The 20,191-nt window shown below is 35.1% G+C and overlaps 2 protein-coding genes across 6 annotated transcripts; one reads left to right on the forward strand and one right to left on the reverse strand.

Moving 5' to 3' along the window:
* Positions 1-3,511: 3,511 nt before the first annotated feature.
* Positions 3,512-5,430, reverse strand: LOC103483633 (FHA domain-containing protein At4g14490-like). Of its 2 annotated transcripts, none has more exons than XM_051086074.1 (2): positions 4,333-5,430; positions 3,512-4,236 (listed from the first exon to the last, which is right to left on the reverse strand). In XM_051086074.1, exons 1-2 carry the CDS (start codon positions 5,222-5,224, stop codon positions 3,995-3,997), a joined length of 1,134 nt encoding a protein of 377 aa, XP_050942031.1. In that variant the 5' UTR covers positions 5,225-5,430; the 3' UTR covers positions 3,512-3,994. The 2 variants fall into 2 exon arrangements, with proteins under 2 accessions (XP_050942031.1, XP_008438563.2); XM_008440341.3 differs by having other exon boundaries at positions 3,512-3,864; positions 3,970-5,429.
* Positions 5,431-6,003: 573 nt separating this feature from the next.
* On the forward strand, positions 6,004-14,805 carry LOC103483634 (TNF receptor-associated factor homolog 1a). 4 transcript variants are annotated; one of them, XM_008440344.2, is made up of 13 exons: positions 6,004-6,214; positions 6,930-7,167; positions 7,660-7,771; positions 8,305-8,393; positions 8,483-8,551; positions 8,631-8,760; positions 9,246-9,404; positions 10,571-10,919; positions 11,229-11,341; positions 11,777-11,924; positions 12,047-12,522; positions 12,595-12,799; positions 13,199-14,805. In XM_008440344.2, the coding sequence occupies exons 2-13, from the start codon at positions 6,987-6,989 to the stop codon at positions 14,573-14,575; spliced, it is 3,408 nt and encodes a 1,135-aa protein (XP_008438566.1). In that variant the 5' UTR covers positions 6,004-6,214; positions 6,930-6,986; the 3' UTR covers positions 14,576-14,805. The 4 variants fall into 4 exon arrangements, with proteins under 4 accessions (XP_008438566.1, XP_008438564.1, XP_008438565.1 ...); XM_008440342.2 differs by having other exon boundaries at positions 6,030-6,214; positions 11,774-11,924; XM_008440343.3 differs by having other exon boundaries at positions 6,030-6,214; positions 6,987-7,167; positions 11,774-11,924.
* Positions 14,806-20,191: the final 5,386 nt, after the last annotated feature.

Consider the following 20,191-nt stretch of genomic DNA (forward strand, 5'->3'; position numbering starts at 1 on the left):
GCAAACCAAGCGCACCCTTAGTTATCTTTGTAACTAAAAAAATTCTACTTTATTAACTAATACTATATCTCACAATATTATTCTTCAATTATTTGTATAAATCAATATTATTCTTCAATTAATTGTATAAATTTGGGAGAGACCATATTTATTAATTTCTTGGATCACACAACCGACTTTCAAACACTAAGAATTGTGGAAAAGCAGGATCGGATAGAAAAAAAGAGAAAAACAAAGGGTAGCAAAAACACCTAATTGTAAGGGTTTAATGGGCTAATGAAAACAAAACGAACGAATGATTAGAAAAATTGCTATATTTATGATTATCATAAAATATTATTATATCCTTAATTGATTAGTCTAAAAATATTACCAATTGTAATTACTTTTAAGACAAAATTGATCAATGATAGATATATAATTTAAAAAGATAATGGTTGGATGCAACCTTAATCTTCTAAAATAACTCAAAACTTTTATATCCAATATTTAAAAAGATAAAAAAGAAAAAACTTTTTTTTTTAATAAAGATGTGAAATGCGCACTTTACCCACATACTTAAATGAATAACTTTTATCTTGATGTTTGAGTTTCTTCAATCTCTGTTTCTTCTTATATATTGAAAACATCACATACTAAAAATGATGTAAAGTTATTTAGAAGGTGAGCAAATTTTAACATCGTGCTCAATTTATAAGCATGACTAAAAAAAGACACAAATATCTGTAAATAAAAATAAGCAGTCATATAGCTAGTAAGTTGTAGCAAAAGGTGCTTAATCACACAACCCAATCATGTTTATTTGTTATGGCTGTATCTTAGTCTATAGAACTCTGTTTTAGCTAAATAATCACTCGATTTTATCCATAATTTTTTATTTCTTCTAACCATGCTAGTGCACTAAACAAAAACTCAAACAAGCTTAAGCTTTGACTTTAATACTTCAAAAGTAAAATATATCTAAGCATAAACATTGAAAAGCCATTAATATATATATATATATATATATATATATATATAGACATGGATAGATTATTCTTTACAAACATGTATAGAAAGGCCACGAAAAATGAAAAGTCTTGCCTTCTATCCCTTTCGAAATCAAACAATGCTGTGAATTTAATCTGACACTTCAAGCAAACCAAACTACGACAGGTGGGAACTAAATTAGTTAATTATTCTAAGGTTTGAAACATCCAAGAGTCAAAGAATGCTTATCTTAATACGTACCTGCAGATAATATATTATAATACATATAGGCCATTTGATATATACGTAATAATCTATGAAGGCTTATCAATTGGTAATCGCCGTCGACCGCTAAATCCACAACGTGGGCTGCCAAAGGTCAAAGATGCCTGACAACTTGGCAACTTGGAATTTTCCGAGGGTTTCAAAGCTCACAAATATTGGCTATAAAATGAGACATTTCATTGGCCATCAAAACCCAAATCAAAATTAAAGTCTGCAGATCCATACACTCATACTAACCGAAACATGGCTGAAGATCAATCTGCTCCAAGTAAGTTCATCCTATCAAAACGATCTTCATTTTTGAGAAACTAGTTTCGATTGAATGGTTTGTAAACTAACATGAATTTGATCAACTATCGCAAGTGTGATAGTCTTGGAAGTCAAATCAATTCACAGAAAACCAACTATCACAAGTATTTTATGTTCTATAGGATTTAACTTTATTCATATTGAAGTTTTGTATATTTTGAGTCTGTCAGAGTATACACTTTGAATGGATTTAAGTTAATATCTATGGCAAAATTTAACATAAATATATAATTTTTAAATAGGAAAAACTCAATGGCCAGAGCTTGTCTTCATAAAATATTCTATTGCTGCCGCGATCATAGAAAGAGAGAATCCTGATGTGGAAGCTGTCAAGATTCTATCTGGTACACCTAGAATTCTGAATTTTGATACCAAACGAGTTTGGTGTGATGTCAATGTGGAAGATGTAATTGTGGAAATGCCCAAAGTTGGTTAGAGACCGGATGATGTATAAGGTCAATCGTATGTATAGTGTCTATGCATATGTCAAATGCTTAATTATGCCCCACAATTGTACTAATAAGTGGTATTTCTACTATTTCAACTCATCGTTCCAACACTATTATTATTATTAAGTATGCTGATATGTAATAAATTGTCGAATTAATTGTTACCATCATTGTCAACAAAGATCAATTCTTAGATACCATCCATGCAAGTTCCATGATAATTATTTGGTTTTCAAGTTTTCCAAATTAAGTTTATAGGCTAACATTCACACCTCTACATTAATCTATTTTCTACTTTGCTACAAGTAAAGTTTTGTAATTTCTTTTGGTGACCATTTCGTTCTTTTTTTTCTTTTTTAAAATATTTTTCTTGTTATTTACATGCCATGCTTTATTTGAAAATCAGGGCCCATCGTTTCCTCATTATAATTTTCACGGACTCAAAGTTCCTTTACACGCAAACCCAGAATAAGCTACCTTCTCATCAACCCCGCTTAAAGGTCTTTTTGGAATGACTGTCTGAGCTTAAAATTTTACACCAAATACATTTGTAAGACATTCGTAAGCACTAATGATTCTAAACACCTAAGTTTGCTTTGGCTTTGCTCTCTCAAAATGGAACCTACAAGAATTGGATCAAATTTATTTTAAGTTTCACACTTTTGAACTTTTTCATGCACGGAAAGAGTTGATGGGCCTTTCCGTTGCCTGGATCATCAACACATAAGAGAAATTGTTAGAGAATATTGGCCACATGTTTAACAGATAAACTATCACAATCGCTCATATCTCTCAACCACTCCTAATATAAGGGTAGGTGATTAGGGATGAAGCTTATATAAAGAAGGCTTCAAGGTTGTGGAAGATGCACATGGAGGGATAAGAGAGATCCCAACACACACTTCCATCAGACTCATCCGAATCAACATGTAGTTGAGGGATTCCATAGATGATAGTCTCCTCTATGAAGAGGGCTGGTTGTGTAGTCAAGTTCCAGTGGGAAATGTGAGGTTTGTCAAGAGATATCTTGATGAGAGACTTCAACTGGTTGTTGGAGTGAAGCCATCAACAGGCTTAGCCAAGCTTAGTGTGAGGCAGGCTTGTTACTTAGGGTCAATGCCACAGGGAGCGTGCATGTAAGAGTTACATGCAATGCAATGATATTCATGTATACGAGATTGGCAATGCTGGTTGTGTGTGTGTTTGTTTGTGTTTCCTTTTGTGTTCAATGATAGTGAGGAAAAAGATAGTATAAAGATAAACGGTCAAGGTTCGATTTATTTTCGATGGTTTATAAATTTTTTGAATTATAGTAGGAAAACGGATCTGTAACATTACCTAATTAACAAATTGTCTGAAATCTATTATTGAGACTTTTCATTGTCCTTGAATCTTCTATGAGTTTATTTTGGACAATATTATCAATACTTGTTTAATTTCTTCTTTAGAACAGAAGAATACAGATTAATATAAACGAGATATCACAAAAAGAAAGAGGATATACGGAAATCATTCATTATACAATGGATATGAACAGAGGACCAAATTATCTTCCAAGGAGGTAAATCAAACACTCGAAGCATTTTTAGATTAATGAACAAACATCTAATACACAAGCCCAAGCTTTTTTCGTAGCTTCACATAATTTACACTGCTTATTGTGGCTAGATGGAGAGTTTCAAATCCATGAAATCAACGTGCCATTTCATTGTTTCCATGAAGGAAAACTTTCATCGGCTCTAAAAGATAATCAACCAGGTTACATTCCCTAAGCCAACTAAAACTATATGCTCAAGTCATACACAGCAAGTCCATGCCATTTGGATTGATTGACATGTGAGAGTAATTTACTCTGGACATCGTAAATGATATGATATATTAAAAGCTCAGAACGGTGTGTTGAACAAACAAGGATATATACACAATTTTAAATTAAATAAGGAAGCAAAAGGGTTACCTCGTACACCAGTGTTTTCCTTCCACTAATCGCCCTGGCAATTCTCAATCTTCTGCCGAGCAACATACTCCTGTACTTGTTTAGATTTAATTTTCATACCAGAAATTACCTCTTCGGTTGCATCAATAATTTGTCTAGGCAAATGAGTCTCCAAATAATCAAACCAATCCCCAAGTGTCATCTTCTTCAGATCCGGCGCCTTCTCAGACTTACAAAGGAAGTCCTCATCATGTGAAGCTCGCCCATCAGCAACCTCTTCGCAACCTTCTGAAATAATACACACATCTTGGTTTCCATCTCGATCACAAATCTCATGAGGGCTCGACCCACAACATCTTTCTTCAACATTAGCATTTTTCTTACCTTCACCCACGTCAACAAGTTTATTTTCTCCTAAGCTCTTCTCCTCGACGTTTTCACTATGTTCCAATTTGATAACTGTACTAATCTCCAGTGGTGGCTCATTTTGCAATTTCTTCCTTCCCCTAGTTCCAGCTCTCGTTTTCTTTGCCTCAGCCTTTACTTCACCACCCACACGTGAATCTTCGGGGACGTTCTCGAGAACTGAATCTGTGGCCACAGACACAGTGTTCTTCGTTCGCCTGGTACTTCTTTTAGCAATTTTTGGGCCGGGTTCGTTTACCGCATTGTTCATATTCTGGGACTCCCTTCCCACATCTAATTTGTCCCCAATTTTCTTGCAATCCGGTACTTGGTTATCAATTTCATCTTTCACGCCCCTGCCCTTTCTCGACCTTAAACATCTTCCACTATCACCCATCGCATCATTACATCCCCCAACTACGCTAACCTCTTCCACAACCTTTCCTCTACGACCCCGAGTTCCGGCAACTGATCCCACAACATCGGAACTTGTACACTTCTCGGCAGCTTTCCGCCTAGGATTTCGCCTTGACCGAGGCTCTTCATTACTGTTTATCCTAACAAAAATCGAAGTCAATTCACCGCATTTAATGGTGTCGCCATCATTTAAAGCGAAGGCATCGTGTGGAGGAAGCTTGATATCGTTAACGAATGTGCCATTTGAAGAATCAAGGTCCCGAAGCATCCAGTTGCCTGATACGGACTCGAATTCGATAGAGAGGTGCTTGGTGGAGATCCCGGCGTCTTTGATGGCGACGGAATTACCCCGAACGGTGCGACCGATCCGAATCGTGGCTCCAGGTGGAAAATCTAGGGTTTCACCCTCGCGAGGGCCTTTAACCATGATGAGAGTAATTGCAGAGGATTCCATTGAGAGGAAGTAAAGAGATAAGTCGGAATTTCGAATTCTTAGGATTGGATTGACGATTGTAAGATGGGGAAAGTGGGAATGGAATCGTGAAAGACGGCGTTCCTCAGTTTGAAGTTTTGTTTCCCTCCACTAACTCCACTTCTAGTCTATTTCCTTTGCTTTTGGGCGCGGTGTTTGAATCTCATCGAAGTTGAATAGGAAGTGAAACGATGCAGTCCCTAATACAGTTTTGAATTATTTTGAAAATTCAAGGATAGCTATGTATCTATTTAGCCCATAATCCAACCCAATTGAGCCCAAGATAACTGAAGGCCCATAATGACAAAACCCTAATAGGAAACGAAGCCGCCCAAATAAAAAGTGAAGAAAAATGGGTTTCACTTGAGGAAGTCCACTCCACAAATGCAAACCCATATTTTCTTCTCTTTGCCCTTCACCGACCCTTATTTAGGAACCGCATCCGCCACCCTAATTTTATCAATAATTATAATTAATTAATAATATTCCTCTTTCTTTTTTTTTCTTTTTACTTGTTTTCTCTCTAATAAAGAAAAAACCAACCAGTAACCTATTCCTAAACAACGAATCGTTTATTTTTTTAAAAAAAAAACACCCCAATCGCTTCATCTCTTTTCATTTTATTAAAATAAAAAATTATATATAAACTCACATTTAATTAATTACCCTAATTCTTTAAAGAAAAAAAAAACCAATAATTACTTAATATAAATATATATTTCATTTATTAAAAGCCGATTTTATTTTATTTTTATTTTTATTTTTATTATTATTATTTTTGGGTTCGGCTCTCTCTATCTCTATTCTCTTCTCTTCCCTTGCTGCTCTCTTGTTTGTTCTTCGTTCGACCTTCTTCCCTTCTTTTTCTATTTCTCTAATTCTTTTTTCCGTCTCTGTCTTCTTCCTTTTTCTCTCCCACAATACACTCTCAGCTTCCATTGCCCTTTCTCCAACCTCCGCCAGTTCTTTAAGGTTTGTATGCTCAGTTGATCTGCACGATGTCGTATCGAATATCGTCCATTTGGATTTTCCCTTTTTCCCCCCAATTTCTTTCTCTCTTCCTGTAGGGTTTTAATTTGATCGGGGTTTTTGCTCCGGATTCCCTATCTGCGATCATCGCCTTTAATATGGATTGTTACTTCCTTCGCTTTCTGGGTTTATGTTTTTTTTTTCTGCGGCTATCGTTTTTCTTGAGGTTTTGATTGATGCATTTTCTTTCCCTCTCGAGGGATTGTTTTTCTTTTGAGATTCGTGTCTCGCTTAATTCTTGATTATCTTTCCGAATCTTTTGACTTTTACACTCTAATGGTCTCTCGTTTCTATCAGATAGGTTTTTTTTTTCTTTTCTCTTTTTTTTTTTTTTTTTTTTTCATTTTGGTTTACACAGCTGTTACAAGTTGGGCCTGTTTGGTTTCATTTGAAATTAGCAATTATGGCAAACGATTATGATTTTTTGGAATTTGCATTGGCTGAAGGACGGAATAACTGATATCGGTTTTATACAATACAGTCCATTCCTTTTCAATTTTTAATGAATGACCAGCTATATCAATTTTACATTCATTACATCTGTTATGTGTTGGTGTCTAATTGGTCTTTATTGGGAAAGGTTTAACTCTATATGTTAATTTTCCTTGCTCTTTTGTTGCCTGGTTTTGACCTTTTTGGTGTGTTTTGCATCATTTAGTGAGAGGAGAGGAGAGGAGCTGATTCTGAACAAAGGTAATTTTTTTTTGAGAGGAAGATGGCTGGTGTTGTTAGTGAAGATGCTGTAGGGGTGAGGTCTGTGGAGAGTTTTGCAAATGGGCATCACAGTCAGTCTGGAGAAGCATTGGCTGAATGGAGGTCATCTGAACAAGTGGAAAATGGAACACCGTCAACTTCACCACCATACTGGGATACTGATGACGATGACGACGATGCTGGTATGCTTGAGTTTCTTTTTTTTTTTTTTTTTCCTTTCCATACTTCCGTATTTGTGTTCTTAGGGTGTTTTCGCTGGCAGTGACATTCTCCTAGAAGCGCTTAAGCAAGCTGAACTAATGTATAGAACAGGGAGGACATTTTTTTTAGGAAAAATATGTAAAATATCATGGGCTTTTTAAACTCCTAAAGATGGCTTAATGGATTTTGACAATACTAATCTGCATGAAAGTGCACCAACTGGTGTTTCATATCAGTCATGTACATGACCTAAACCTGAGGTTGGCTTATAATTATTGGAGTAAAATTGGAAATTTTAACTGGGGTGGTGGATTATTTTATTTCACCTTTATTGTTTTTCATATTTATTTCATGTATCATGCTCTATCATGCTCTCTATTCTCTAATGATAGCTGTTCTGGGTCTATTGGATCTACCACTTGTCTTTGTACTATGAAAATATGTACTTATCTTTCTATCCTATATCTTTGTAGGACCAAAACCTTCAGATTTGTATGGAAAACATACATGGAAAATAGAGAAATTTTCTCAACTTACCAAACGAGAACTTCGAAGTAATGCTTTTGAGGTTGGAGGCTATAAATGGTACGTGGATGGGTATATCTTTGAAATAAATTCTGTCCCTTCTAATATTTTTAACATTTTTTGATCTCCTTGTCTCCAAGTCTCGTGCATTTTTTCCATGGAATTCCTAGCCAATATCTTCACATCTTTCTGCTTACATTATCGGTTTTATCCTTTCTGGAATTATCTTTTACTCTGGGGATGATATGTTGATATTTATCTTCAATTATTGATTTATGTTCCATCTTAGTTCCTCTTTCTGGTGTTCAATCTGACTACTTTGGTAGTGGTGGTGGAAATTTTTCCTGAAAACTAAGTACTTTTTTGGTGGGGGTTATTGATGAGAAAGTTTTGACGTCTAGGTTTTTCATTTTCTTTTTATTATTATTATTTTCTTCTAGATGTTCTTTTCTTCCACGTGATAATGGTTGGGGATAGATCCATTAGTATTTTCAAAATTGCGTATGCATTTTTTTTTCTTGTTTCTTGTAGGAATTAGGATCATGAATTATTTTGAAACGTAGGTTTTGATAAGCTGAAGAATCTTGTTGCAGGTACATTTTAATTTATCCTCAGGGGTGTGATGTCTGCAATCATCTCTCCCTGTTTCTTTGTGTCGCAAATCATGACAAGCTCCTTCCAGGTACTATCCTGTTTAAACTGTATTTTATCAAGTACTACCCTTGTTTTCAAGTTGATTAATCGCTGTTGATATCTTTTCTTGCAAAATAGGTTGGAGCCATTTTGCACAGTTTACAATAGCAGTGGTGAATAAGGATCCAAAGAAATCAAAATATTCTGGTTGGTTTCGTTATCATTGCTTTTCAAGTTGTTCTTGGTACAACTTAGCATAACTTGTGAAATAAAATTTTTTGTACAGATACATTACATCGGTTCTGGAAGAAAGAACATGACTGGGGATGGAAAAAATTCATGGAGCTATCAAAAGTGTTAGATGGTTTTATTGACGCTGACACTCTCATAATAAAGGCACAAGTTCAAGTGATTAGGTACTTTCTGATCAAGATTCATAATCCTTGATTGCTGATATACTCTTGCAATTTCTGTGTAATGTTCTATTTTTCTTGTTTGCCGGTTTGTCATGTTATGATTTCCATTTGTAATTATTGACCTTGACCCTTCTGTTTTATCAATGGAGTTTTGACTAGCTCAATGTCCGTGTACATTAAATATTCAAAATGAAGAAGTCTTATTTCTATGAATGAATTTTAGGCTACCTTATTACCAGCACACTTGTTATTTTCATCTGTTCAGTTACATAATTGAATTTGTTTACTTATTTATTTGTTAAAATTTTAAATTTTGGAAGACTGAAACTACATTGTGTGCTGGTTTTTTGTCTAAACCCTAAACAGGCCTCAGTTCGGTGGGGATGTCTAAGTTTTCGGTGGCTTTGCTTTTTCAAAAGGAAACCTATGAGTATTAAGTTGTCAATTATGTTTGGAATTTCATGATTTTGAATTTTGTCTTGCAGGGAGAGAGCTGACCGGCCTTTTCGTTGCCTTGATTGTCAGTATAGGAGAGAACTTGTTAGGGTATATTTGACTAATGTTGAGCAGATATGTCGACGTTTTGTGGAGGAGAGAAGAAGCAAGCTGGGAAAGCTGATAGAGGATAAAGCTAGATGGTCAAGGTAGTATTTGTTCTCCATGGATTATCAACTTTCCAGTTTCCAAATCATATTATGAGAAATGATTGGCGGTACCCTCTAGTAAGCATAGTGTCTGGAATCTGTTCTTGAGATTTTTCATTACTCTTGGATCTTCTTTTGTTTTTTTTTCTTAAGAAAAAAAATCCCAAAAGCAGTAACAACTGATTAATATATAAACCAGGCATCTGTTACATAAGAAAGCAATAGATAACTGAATGATATTACACTGGAAGATTTACATTATCATTTAACTTAGTAATCCATGCTTAAAAGAGTATATTGGTGGAAAAACTCCAATCTAGCAACACTCCAAATGAATTTTGTTAAACCTCGACTTTGAATTCTGCTTTTTGGCCTTCTAAAAGGAAGAAAAGAGCTCTCTTTGTTTTTGTTAATTTAGCTCTCCTGCAGCAGCATTGGCCGGCAGGAAATAACCTTTCTTTTCTTGGAGGTCAGATATCAATGTAAATATGACGATAGCTCATTGATCTTGTAAAAAAGAGGAAGCGTTGGATTAAATCTTTGTTACTTGTTCCTTTACTTTGACCTAGTGTAACACTTGTCTTCAAGCTGCTAACGTCAATTAGGGTCTCACCCCTCTGTAAGGGACTTCTTTGTGCAAACTATCTTTCATATGGAGATTCTTAAGATGAGGAAGAGATCTTCTGGAGGTGCTTGGTGGACGTGTTTCTCTGGGCTATTGGTTGGAAAAGAATGAAATAACCTTTTGAAGATATGTTTTCCTCTGCACTTAGATTTCTGACAAGATCATTTTGAGTTTCTAGACGATATAGTCTCTCTCAGAGCTTTTGGGAGAGTTTCTGTTACTAATATGGTTATGAAGGTTGCCACTCTTTTTCCTGTGTAGTACCTTCATTTTGAATGAAATGCTTATTTTCTTTCTCCAAAGGGGAAAGAAAAGAAGAAAATATATTTATTAGAAATCTTTCACCAAAGTTTCTGAGAAGTTTTTATGACAGGAACTTCCTCAGTCATACAAAAAGTAGTGTTTCCATGGCCCTTTATATCTCTGTGTGTGTGTGTGTTTTGCAAATAAAAGTGTAGCATATCCACATCATTATTGTTATCTTATCATCATTGGCATTGACATTGGCTTTCTAAACAACTCTCATTTTTATTTGTTACAGTTTTCGGGCTTTCTGGTTGGGAATTGACCAGAATGCTAGGAGGCGAATGTCTAGGGAAAAGACAGATGCAATTCTAAAAGTTGTTGTAAAACACTTCTTTATAGAGAAGGAGGTGACGTCTACTTTAGTGATGGACTCATTATACAGTGGATTGAAGGCTCTCGAAGGACATACCAAGAGTAAAAAAGGGAAAGCAAAACTATTAGATACTGAAGAGATAACAGCTCCAATAGTTCACATAGAGAAAGACACCTTCGTTTTGGTGGATGATGTTCTACTGCTGCTCGAGAGGGCTGCTGTGGAACCATTACCACCAAAAGATGAGAAGGGTCCTCAAAATCGTACTAAGGTGAGTGCCTGATTAATAATTTAAGTGGGAAGAAAGATTGTTTGATTGGAAGTTTTAACTATGGATAGGTCTGGGGTAAGAGTATGCTATTAACCAGTCATCTGATTTCTTTGGTACCTATTTCTATGACTACAACGTTTAAATTAATTGTGATAACACACTTGTGGGCTGAATTGTAAATAGGCACCCCACTTAGTGAGGGACGTCATTGATTTCATTGTCAGTTATGACAAGGGTTTTCTGAAGTCATAATTTGTACACCCAGTAATGTTGGAGTTGGTTGTAAAAATCCTGAACTCTTGTCTGCAGGATGGTAGCTCCGGAGAAGACTTCAATAAAGACTCCATTGAACGCGACGAAAGGCGGCTTACCGAATTGGGACGTAGGACTGTGGAAATATTTGTCCTTGCCCATATATTTAGGTATTGTGTTTTTATAATCTCTGAAAAGCTGGTAAATTTTCTAGTTGGGAAGCTTCTACTCTTGAACTTTTTATGCAAGCATGCATAATATTTTTCTTTTGCTTCATTTAACAAATGTGATACTGATGTCAAATAGTACACATTTTTATTCTTGTCAGTCGTATTATGGATATCTTGTTTCAACTAGTATACTAGCCTGGCTCAATGGCGTCATAGGTTTCCACAATCTCTTCTGGTACCTTTACTTGTCATTTGTGATGATATTCTTCAATTATCTTGCTGCTTTCTGGAGAAAAGTTTATGTTACCAAGTCTCTTTCTCAAGTTTATTGAAACAGGAAGTTCTACATGATTCTCAGTTTCTCACATCAGATATGATTCAATTGCTAACCGGAAGTTGAATGGTATATTTATTTTCTCTCTTTACTCGCAGCAGTAAAGTTGAAGTTGCCTATCAGGAGGCTATTGCTTTGAAGAGGCAAGAGGAACTCATTCGTGAAGAAGAGGCAGCATGGCAGGCTGAAAGTGAACAAAAGGCTAGGCGATTAGCTTCAGAAAAGGATAAGAAATCAAAGAAAAAACAGGTGTTACATTGATTGAATTATTAACTGCCTCTTTTTTTTTTCCCTTCATTCTCTTTCTTCCTACATCAACTCATCTTGTTATCAATAATTTATTCACCATGTTAGGTCGTTTCTTTCAACAGGCTAAACAAAAACGTAACAACCGCAAAAGTAAGGATAAAGGGAGAGAAGAGAAGGCAAATTTGACTGCGCTGATCAGGGAACAAGTAAACCCTAGCAATGGGAAGGAGGAAGACACCATTGTGGATGAGGTCCAGCCCGTGGTTGAAAAGTCTGACATGCCCGAGGGTGGGTCAGATGTCTCTGATTCTGTTGAAGGCGCTAGTGAATTACTTCAGCCTGATTCAGAGGACAGAGATGCCAGTCCTGTCAATTGGGACACTGACACATCAGAAGTTCATCCCTTAATGGAAGCGAGTAGCAGTGGCATTAGCAGTCTATCTTCTGCCCAAACACCCTTATCTGACAAGAAGAGCTTGTCTGTTATGGATGATAGCTCTTCTACATGTTCTACTGATTCTGTTCCATCTGTAGTCATGAACGGTCCTTATAAGGAGAATTCTTTTCACAACTATAAGAAGCAAAAATCACCTAGCGGGTAAGTGATCAAACTATATTTCTTTGAAAGTGCATATAGGATGTATAGTGATTTGCATCTCTGATTTTGTAGTGGAAAGAATCAGCAAAAGGATGCAGCATATGATCGTAACAGTTGTACCAACGAGATGGATAATCAGTCATCAGAGCTTCCAGCTGACATAGAGGACAGAAGTGATGTTTGCGGCAGTAACAAGCCTAAAGAGTCTGATCCTGTGGTCATTAATCATTCCGTCCGGGGTAAAATAAAAAGGGTTGAACAGCAGGGAGTTAAGAAGGTGCTCATCTAATCTGTTTCATATGCATAAATGTTTTGAATAAAATGAAAGAGCTTCAAACTGAAAAGAAAGGAAAAAAAATCTGAAAAGAAGAGTGTCAGTAGATATCGCAAACTTCTGGTTGCACTCTTTTATTTATTATCGGCATGGTGTGCTATTTTACCTTTTCATTTTGATTCTTCAGAAATCTCATTAGCCTTCCTTTTTTTCTTCGGACTAACATCTTGATACTATTATGTTTCATTGGCTTCAAGTATGGACTATATTAGTCTTAGAGTTTTGAAACACTCTGTATATGTATAAATCATATTTCATGTATGATAATGTTAGTTGAATATTTATATCATTGATGTCAAAATTAGGTGTCCATTTTAACTTTTAGTTTGTTCATTGTGATAGGAAGAAAAGGTCGTTTCATTGCCAAAAGAGCGAAGCTCTAAAAACCAGGTTGATATGGAAAGGATACTTAGAGATGCATCAACAGCTGTGCCATCCTCCCTTCAGAATCACCAGGATCATATACCACCAACTGTTGAACATAAGTCGAGCAATCTGAGTGTTGCTGCTCTTGATTCCACTCCAATTAAAGCATCATCGTCAACTAGTGGACATCAGATGGAGAAGACTGTGCCTGTAGTTACCTCATCCTATGTTGTAAGTGCAGTAAAAGCAGAGGCTCAGAAGTCTACAATTCCAAAACCAACTGAAAAGGCTTCGGCACAGCAAGCTCCTATGATGTCAAGGCCTTCTAGTGCACCTCTAATTCCTGGTCCAAGAGCTACAGCACCTGTTGTTAATGTAGTCCATACATCCCCATTGCTTGCCCGTTCAGTGAGTGCAGCTGGCCGGTTGGGTCCAGACCCTGCTCCAGCCACACATAGTTATGCTCCCCAGTCCTATAGAAACGCCATAATGGGCAACCATGTAGCTCCGAGCACTGCTGGATATGTTCATCTGAGCACCTCAACTTCAGGCGTCAGTCCATCAACTGCCTTCTCTTTGGCATCTGCTATGGTTTCTTCACCCATGTATGTACCACACAGCTCTGAGAGGTTAGATCCAAATGCTGTTAGATCTACTTATCCTTTCAGCATGGTAACTCGAGATGTCTTACCAAACAGTCCCCAGTGGGTGGAGGGTTCACAAAGGGAAACTGTTAGGAGCATGCACTACAATTCTTCCCTTCTCAATGATGTTCAAGATTTATACAAGAAGCCGATTCGTGGTTCAACCCCTGATGTCCTATCCGCAGAGTTCCCGGCCTGTACGTCTGGTCGCCAGCTCCAAGGTTTTGCAGAGGAGTTCCCTCACCTTGATATAATTAACGACCTCCTTGATGATGAAAATATTGTTGGGATTTCTGCCAGAGACAACTCAATGTTCCAGTCTCTGGGAAATGGACCTACTCTGTTGAACCGGCAGTTCTCACTACCTGGTGATATGGGTGGGATGGCTGGCGATGTAGGGTCCTCAACAAGCTCTTGCAGGTTTGAGCGCACACGGAGTTACCATGATGGTGGTTTTCAACGGGGATATACATCTTCCATCAGTCATTATGAACCAACCATGGATTTTATTCCACCATCCAGTCAACAGCAACACTTGAACGGCCAGATCGATGGGTTGGTTCCAAATTGGCGAGCAACGTCTGATCTCTCTTTACTTGGGACAAGAACTTTAGACTTCGATGGTTACCAATATCTGAATGCAGAATATTCAAATATGGCACATGGGATGAACGGCTACAACATCTTTCGACCTTCAGATGGGCATTGATTAAGACAAGAAAAACAATCATGGATGGAATTTGCGTTCCCCTGTCTTAGAGTTGGTGGGTATTGTCCACTGTAATAACGTACCAGGAAGTTGTTGGGGTCTTGGTTGGATTTGGAGTGGGGTTGTAATCCTTCTCATAAGAAAAACAATTTGTAAAGAGTGTCTTCTTCGCCTTCTCTTTGCTTAGCCTTTAATGCAAAATTTAGTTTTATCTTTGAGGTTTTTGATTATTTTCACGTTTCAGAGTTTCCTCTGCTTATTTAGTTATTGGTTAAAAGCATATTTGCGTATACAACAATATCCTCATCTCTCGCCACTGCTAAATAGAGCTCAAGTATTTTTCTTTATTATTTCTTTTCCATCCATTCAAAGATATTACCATTCTGTGCAATTAATTCAAAAACAAACTAATATTTAATCTAAATCCCATTTGCTAAAGCAAGCGAAACAAAGTTCTTCCCTTTTGACTCTCTCTTTTTGTCCGCTTTGCTGGAAACTTCCTCGCATGAACCCCATTGAGAAAATCGATAGCTTTCTTATAATGCTACACATCATGGCTGATACATACATATCTCTTGAACTCCTCTAGTTTTCAAATAGGTAAACAAATTATCAAAAGAAATTTCCAGTTCAAAAAAAGAGTTTCCACTATGAGTTGTTAGGAGAGGACGCATTCAATTGTGTCGAGGCTTTGGTCAAAACCTTGCAGCTTATAGAATAATCCAAAAGTTGACACTGTTCCTTTTTACTATAAATATCATTGCAATCTCATCAACAAACTCAAACATTTTCTTTCATTAAACTTGTCGAAAAGGAAAGAAAAAGAAAACAGAAACAAAAGGTGGCAAGAAATATGAAATTTCTCCATACAGCTCTAGCAATGGCTATCCTTCTTCTTTTGCAGCTTCAGCCAAACTTAGCTGGTAGGACTCTGCATGAGAAGCCACCAATGGTGAGAAGAATGGAGCTGAACCTGAAGCTGCAGTCTCTTCAGAGAGTCAGCGTACCGCCCTCTGGCCCTTCCGGTTGCACCTTCATTCCTGGCACCAACGGCCCTGGATGTCCCCTAAAAGAGAGGCACTATGTTGCCGGCCGTTCCACTCGACGTCCTAGCACTCACCGACGCCATGCTGCCCCTGCTCGTGTCGTGCAGGCTCTGGTCTGAAGTTTTGATATTCATCTTTTTCCTACTTCCATTCATAATCCAAAAAGTTGGTTTATTTTGGCCCTTGGATTCTTGGAAGCTAGAAGGCAGTTAGCTGTTTTGTAACATATTGAATTCATTGCAAGATTGTTTTGTTATTTGTGTCCTTATTTGTAAATAATGTAGTAAGCCCAAAATGGCAAAGTCTCCAATGTCTATGGAAATTGAATTATATCGTTTCAACTAAAATAAGTCATTTATATGACAAGCATTTGAACATACCATCTACATCAAAATTATTCTGTCATTTGTCTCCTTATCAATGTAACTAATGTGTACTTGTCAAAATGCCAAAATCTCTATGTTCATACGTACTTGAATCATGTTGTTTCAATAACTCAAAATAAAAAGCCATTTATGAGGCCAGTATCCTGCAACTCCATACGATATTTTGAATGAATACGCGCGCGCACACACATATATATTACAATATAAATTCCATCTTTTATATAATAATCAATTTGAAGGCATGTTTGGGAGTTAGGAAACTGGAGAGAAATTACAAGGAATGTTTTGAATTAATTAATATGGAAGTAAGATGTTTGAATTGAATTTCATTGGGGGTTGGAGATTAAGAGTCAGCAAATGGACAACACATATGGGGTTTGAAATAGAGAATAATTACGTATTGGAATTGTGAAGTTTGGTTATTTTAGGCAGAAGAAAAGATATATATTGGTGCAGTAGCCTTCCATGCAATTCTGAAGTGCAGCATTATTATTATTATTATTATTATTATTATTATTATTATTATTATTATTACTACTTTTGGCAACACACACAATATTATTTATTAATTTTTGGATATAAAAAGTTTTCTTTTTGGAAATTTGGTTTGCAAGTTCATGCGTGTACGCATTCATCCTGTTTTGTTTATGGTCACAAATTCTATTTAAATGTATATACGTTTGGACTTTGGAGTTTGTAATATTTCTCACTATTTTATTTGTTCACTATATCAGTTTTTTACCATTTGATTACTTTTTGGTTTGAAGAATAAAACGTTAAAAGAAGTCTTATTTTTAGATAAACAAATGTGTCACGTTTAAACAATGTTGAGAATTGGAAATAATTTATATATTTTGGTCCATCAAATATTCAAATTAATTAATTGTGATATATTAATCTTTAAGGTTTGAAAAAATATTTCAATTTTAAGTTTATTATTCTGGCCTTTGACATGATTAAGTAGGTTTGTTTATTATATGATTGTGTATATCTTTTTTTTTTCTTCTTTTTTAATATTTTACTTGTTTTGACTTGTAAATTTTAAAAGAATGAATACATTTTTAGTTAAATAAACATATCAAGTAGGTGTCACTAATTAAAATAAAACAGTGGCACCTAATTTATTTTCCTTTTAATGGATAATATTTTCTTATTTTTAATGGTCCAATTTGATTGGAAAACTCTAGGTGAGATATCAATAAAGAGTTGGGCGCAAAGCAATTGAGTTGCTTCGATCTCAAGATCAACTCACCTTTTGACGAAGGCGAAGAATGTGAAGCAATTGCGTCACTTGGGCCAATTGACCTGCCTCGCCCTTAAAGGCATAGGTCGATACCAACTTGAATATTTCCTTTAGACGAATGCCAAAGAAAAGAGGGTAAAACAATTAAGTTGTTGGTCCCAAGGGAAAAACGTGATCTTCACTCAATTTTTTAGAGTCTGCTATTGGTAAGCAGTATCTAGCACTCTCGTATGATTTGATTCAACTCTCAAAAGTTCTGTATCTAAAAGGGTAAAGGGAATATGAATAATTTTCCTAAAAAGATGAACAAAACCCTAGGTTTAATTTTATTATATATCTATAGAGCATGACAATTCCATATAAGTAAGTTTATGTTCTTTTCTAAATTACATACTCTCATCCTTCTACTAAAAAACAACATAAGCATTAATGGAGTATCTGTAATAAGTACTAATCAGTGTGTTACATCGATTATTTCATAGGTGACCTCTTTCCTAAAATACAAATTCATTGTTATTGCTACCGACGGATTTAGCATAGGCCTAGGGGGCTCGAATCCCACTCCCCTCTCAACTTTATTGTCTTTATATAATATATATATATATATATATAAAGAAAACTACTTAATTATTAATATTTATCATTAGCTTAGTGGTTAACTATTAGCCCCTTTTTCTACCTAGGTTCAAATTCTACCTCTGTAATTTATTTTACAATTCAATATTGATTCATAAAAAACCAAGAGTAATATTGTAAATATAAAAATGCTAAATCTAAGGATAAACTCTTTTTTTCTCTTGTAGAGAACAATTTTTTCAAAGTTGCTCTACGATATCAACTATTGAGGTACAAGTGATATGTTAATTATTCAAAAAATAATAAAACCGAAACTCAATTTATTTCTCAATGAGTTTTCACTCGGGCACAATAAAATAAGATATGATCAATTATATATACATCAAAGACAAATATACCTCTACTTCCTTAGTTTAACCATGTATGAGATTGTACATATATAATACGAAATTAAAATATAACAAGTTCAAAATTCATAGAAGTGGAAAGGAAAGGAAAGGAAAGGAAAGGAAGTGAAGTGGATTTTATTATTATATAAATAAAAGGTTTATTTTATTTAGTAATTGGAGTGATGTAGATCCACACAATTGTCAATCATAGAATTCTGTGAATTGGGCTTGGGCCTTAGCCAATTGTAGGTGGGCTTGCAACAAGTCCGTTCTTATTGACCCAAACCCGAACCCGATTGCATCGAAAGTCCTTAGTGACCGGAGTTCCCACCTCCAACACCACGGCTCTTACGTTCGGATTCTCCCTCTCGATGATTGCCTTCGCAACTGAGCCTCCAACCCCCACCAGCTGCGGCCATGACCTTTTTCCTGTTCACCCAACCCTCAATTCACAATCTTAAATGCTCTATTATTATAATTAACACACATCAAATTCCACTTATATTTTAGGTTAACAGTATAGATTTCGTTTAACAATCCTATATATGTTTTTAAATATAAAAAATACTAAAAGGAAAATCAAGTTAAAAACATACGAGTATTGAAACCAAAATTAAACAGAAACACAAAAGAGAGAGAGAGAGAGAGAGAGTTATGAAGTTATACTTACCTTGGCATTGAGACATATTTTTCTACTCTTAAGAGTATATGTGTTTTGGTGTTTCCCCTGCATGAGATTTGGGAGATCATGAGGCTATATATATATATATATATATATATATATATATATATATATATATTTGTTCTTGTTTATGGTGGTAGTGGGTATACTTCAATTTTCATAGCCTTCAAACATATATCAATGTATAAATAAAACACATGTACCCACTCTTACTTATTAGTCAACAACTTCTTCTTTTTGTTCCAAGTGTTTATAAAATATCTATCATCTTTTGTTCAAGTGTTTACGATAAAATAATTTGAATATTTGTACAAGTTATTACTAAATTCAGTCCATCAAATTTGATGGTATGAATAGAATATATTAATGTTTAGTTAAAATTAAATGCGGTAGAAATAAGAATTAAATTATTTATCTATTTCTAGGAGATTATCTGATGTATAATTTGCATTATGTATTATTTATTTGACCTAAATTTTGATTGTTTGTAAAGAAAAAATACAATTTTGAGTTCTTTATCCTTATCTTTAAAAGCGGTGAAGTGTGGTTGTACATAACCTTTATTTTCGGATGACCTACAAATTTTGGGGCATTCATTATTTTGTTGTTTGAATTCAAATATTTTGACAAAATATCCCATTGAATTGTATGGTATATGACAAAAAAAATAATGTTATCAATTTCAAATTTAGGGTTTGATTTTTTGGCTTTCCCATGCCCCTAAATGAAGTTAGTATTCAACAATTCAACAACTCAAGCTTTGCCGACAATGATAATTAATTAATAAATAAATATTCAACTTTTCTTTTCACATTATTACTCATATACTTGTGCATCTTATATCATCGTCGGAATGTAATTAGTATCAAATTTAATACTGATACTTGTGTATACTTGAGAACACTTGAAGAACAACAAGTTCTAAATTCAAATTCTTTATCACATGTCGTATTACAATATATTGAAAAATTATGATGGTCTAGGTTATAATGATTTAGAATTTCCTTTCCTAGATTTGAAGTCGAATATGGTTATTTACCATACTTTTCCTTTCCTAGAATGAGAATTTTATTAGTTTTTAAAACAAAAATATAATAAAATATCACAATCTATTGGTGATAGATCAAAGTAAACTATTATTTGTGTTTATATTTAGATAGATTATGATATTTTGTAAATTTTTTGTATGCTATATTTAAAAATACTCATTTAGAAAACTAATTTATTATCATGGAGAGTTGTAAGTATTATAATTATATCCAAAATAATTAAATATATAACCACATTTAAAATT

The sequence above is a fragment of the Cucumis melo genome, chromosome 6 (assembly GCF_025177605.1).
Source record: "Cucumis melo cultivar AY chromosome 6, USDA_Cmelo_AY_1.0, whole genome shotgun sequence".
Lineage (NCBI taxonomy): Eukaryota > Viridiplantae > Streptophyta > Magnoliopsida > Cucurbitales > Cucurbitaceae > Cucumis > Cucumis melo.

Excerpts from the sequence above, each read along its gene's own strand:
- LOC103483634 (XM_008440342.2), top strand. The coding sequence starts at position 6,987 with ATGGCTGGTGTTGTTAGTGAAGATGCTGTAGGGGTGAGGTCTGTGGAG. Across the intron at positions 7,168-7,659 it reads TGACGATGACGACGATGCTG|GACCAAAACCTTCAGATTTG; the intron begins GTATGCTTGAGT and ends ATATCTTTGTAG. Across the intron at positions 8,394-8,482 it reads TCATGACAAGCTCCTTCCAG|GTTGGAGCCATTTTGCACAG; the intron begins GTACTATCCTGT and ends CTTGCAAAATAG.
- LOC103483633 (XM_008440341.3), bottom strand. The coding sequence starts at position 5,224 with ATGGAATCCTCTGCAATTACTCTCATCATGGTTAAAGGCCCTCGCGAG.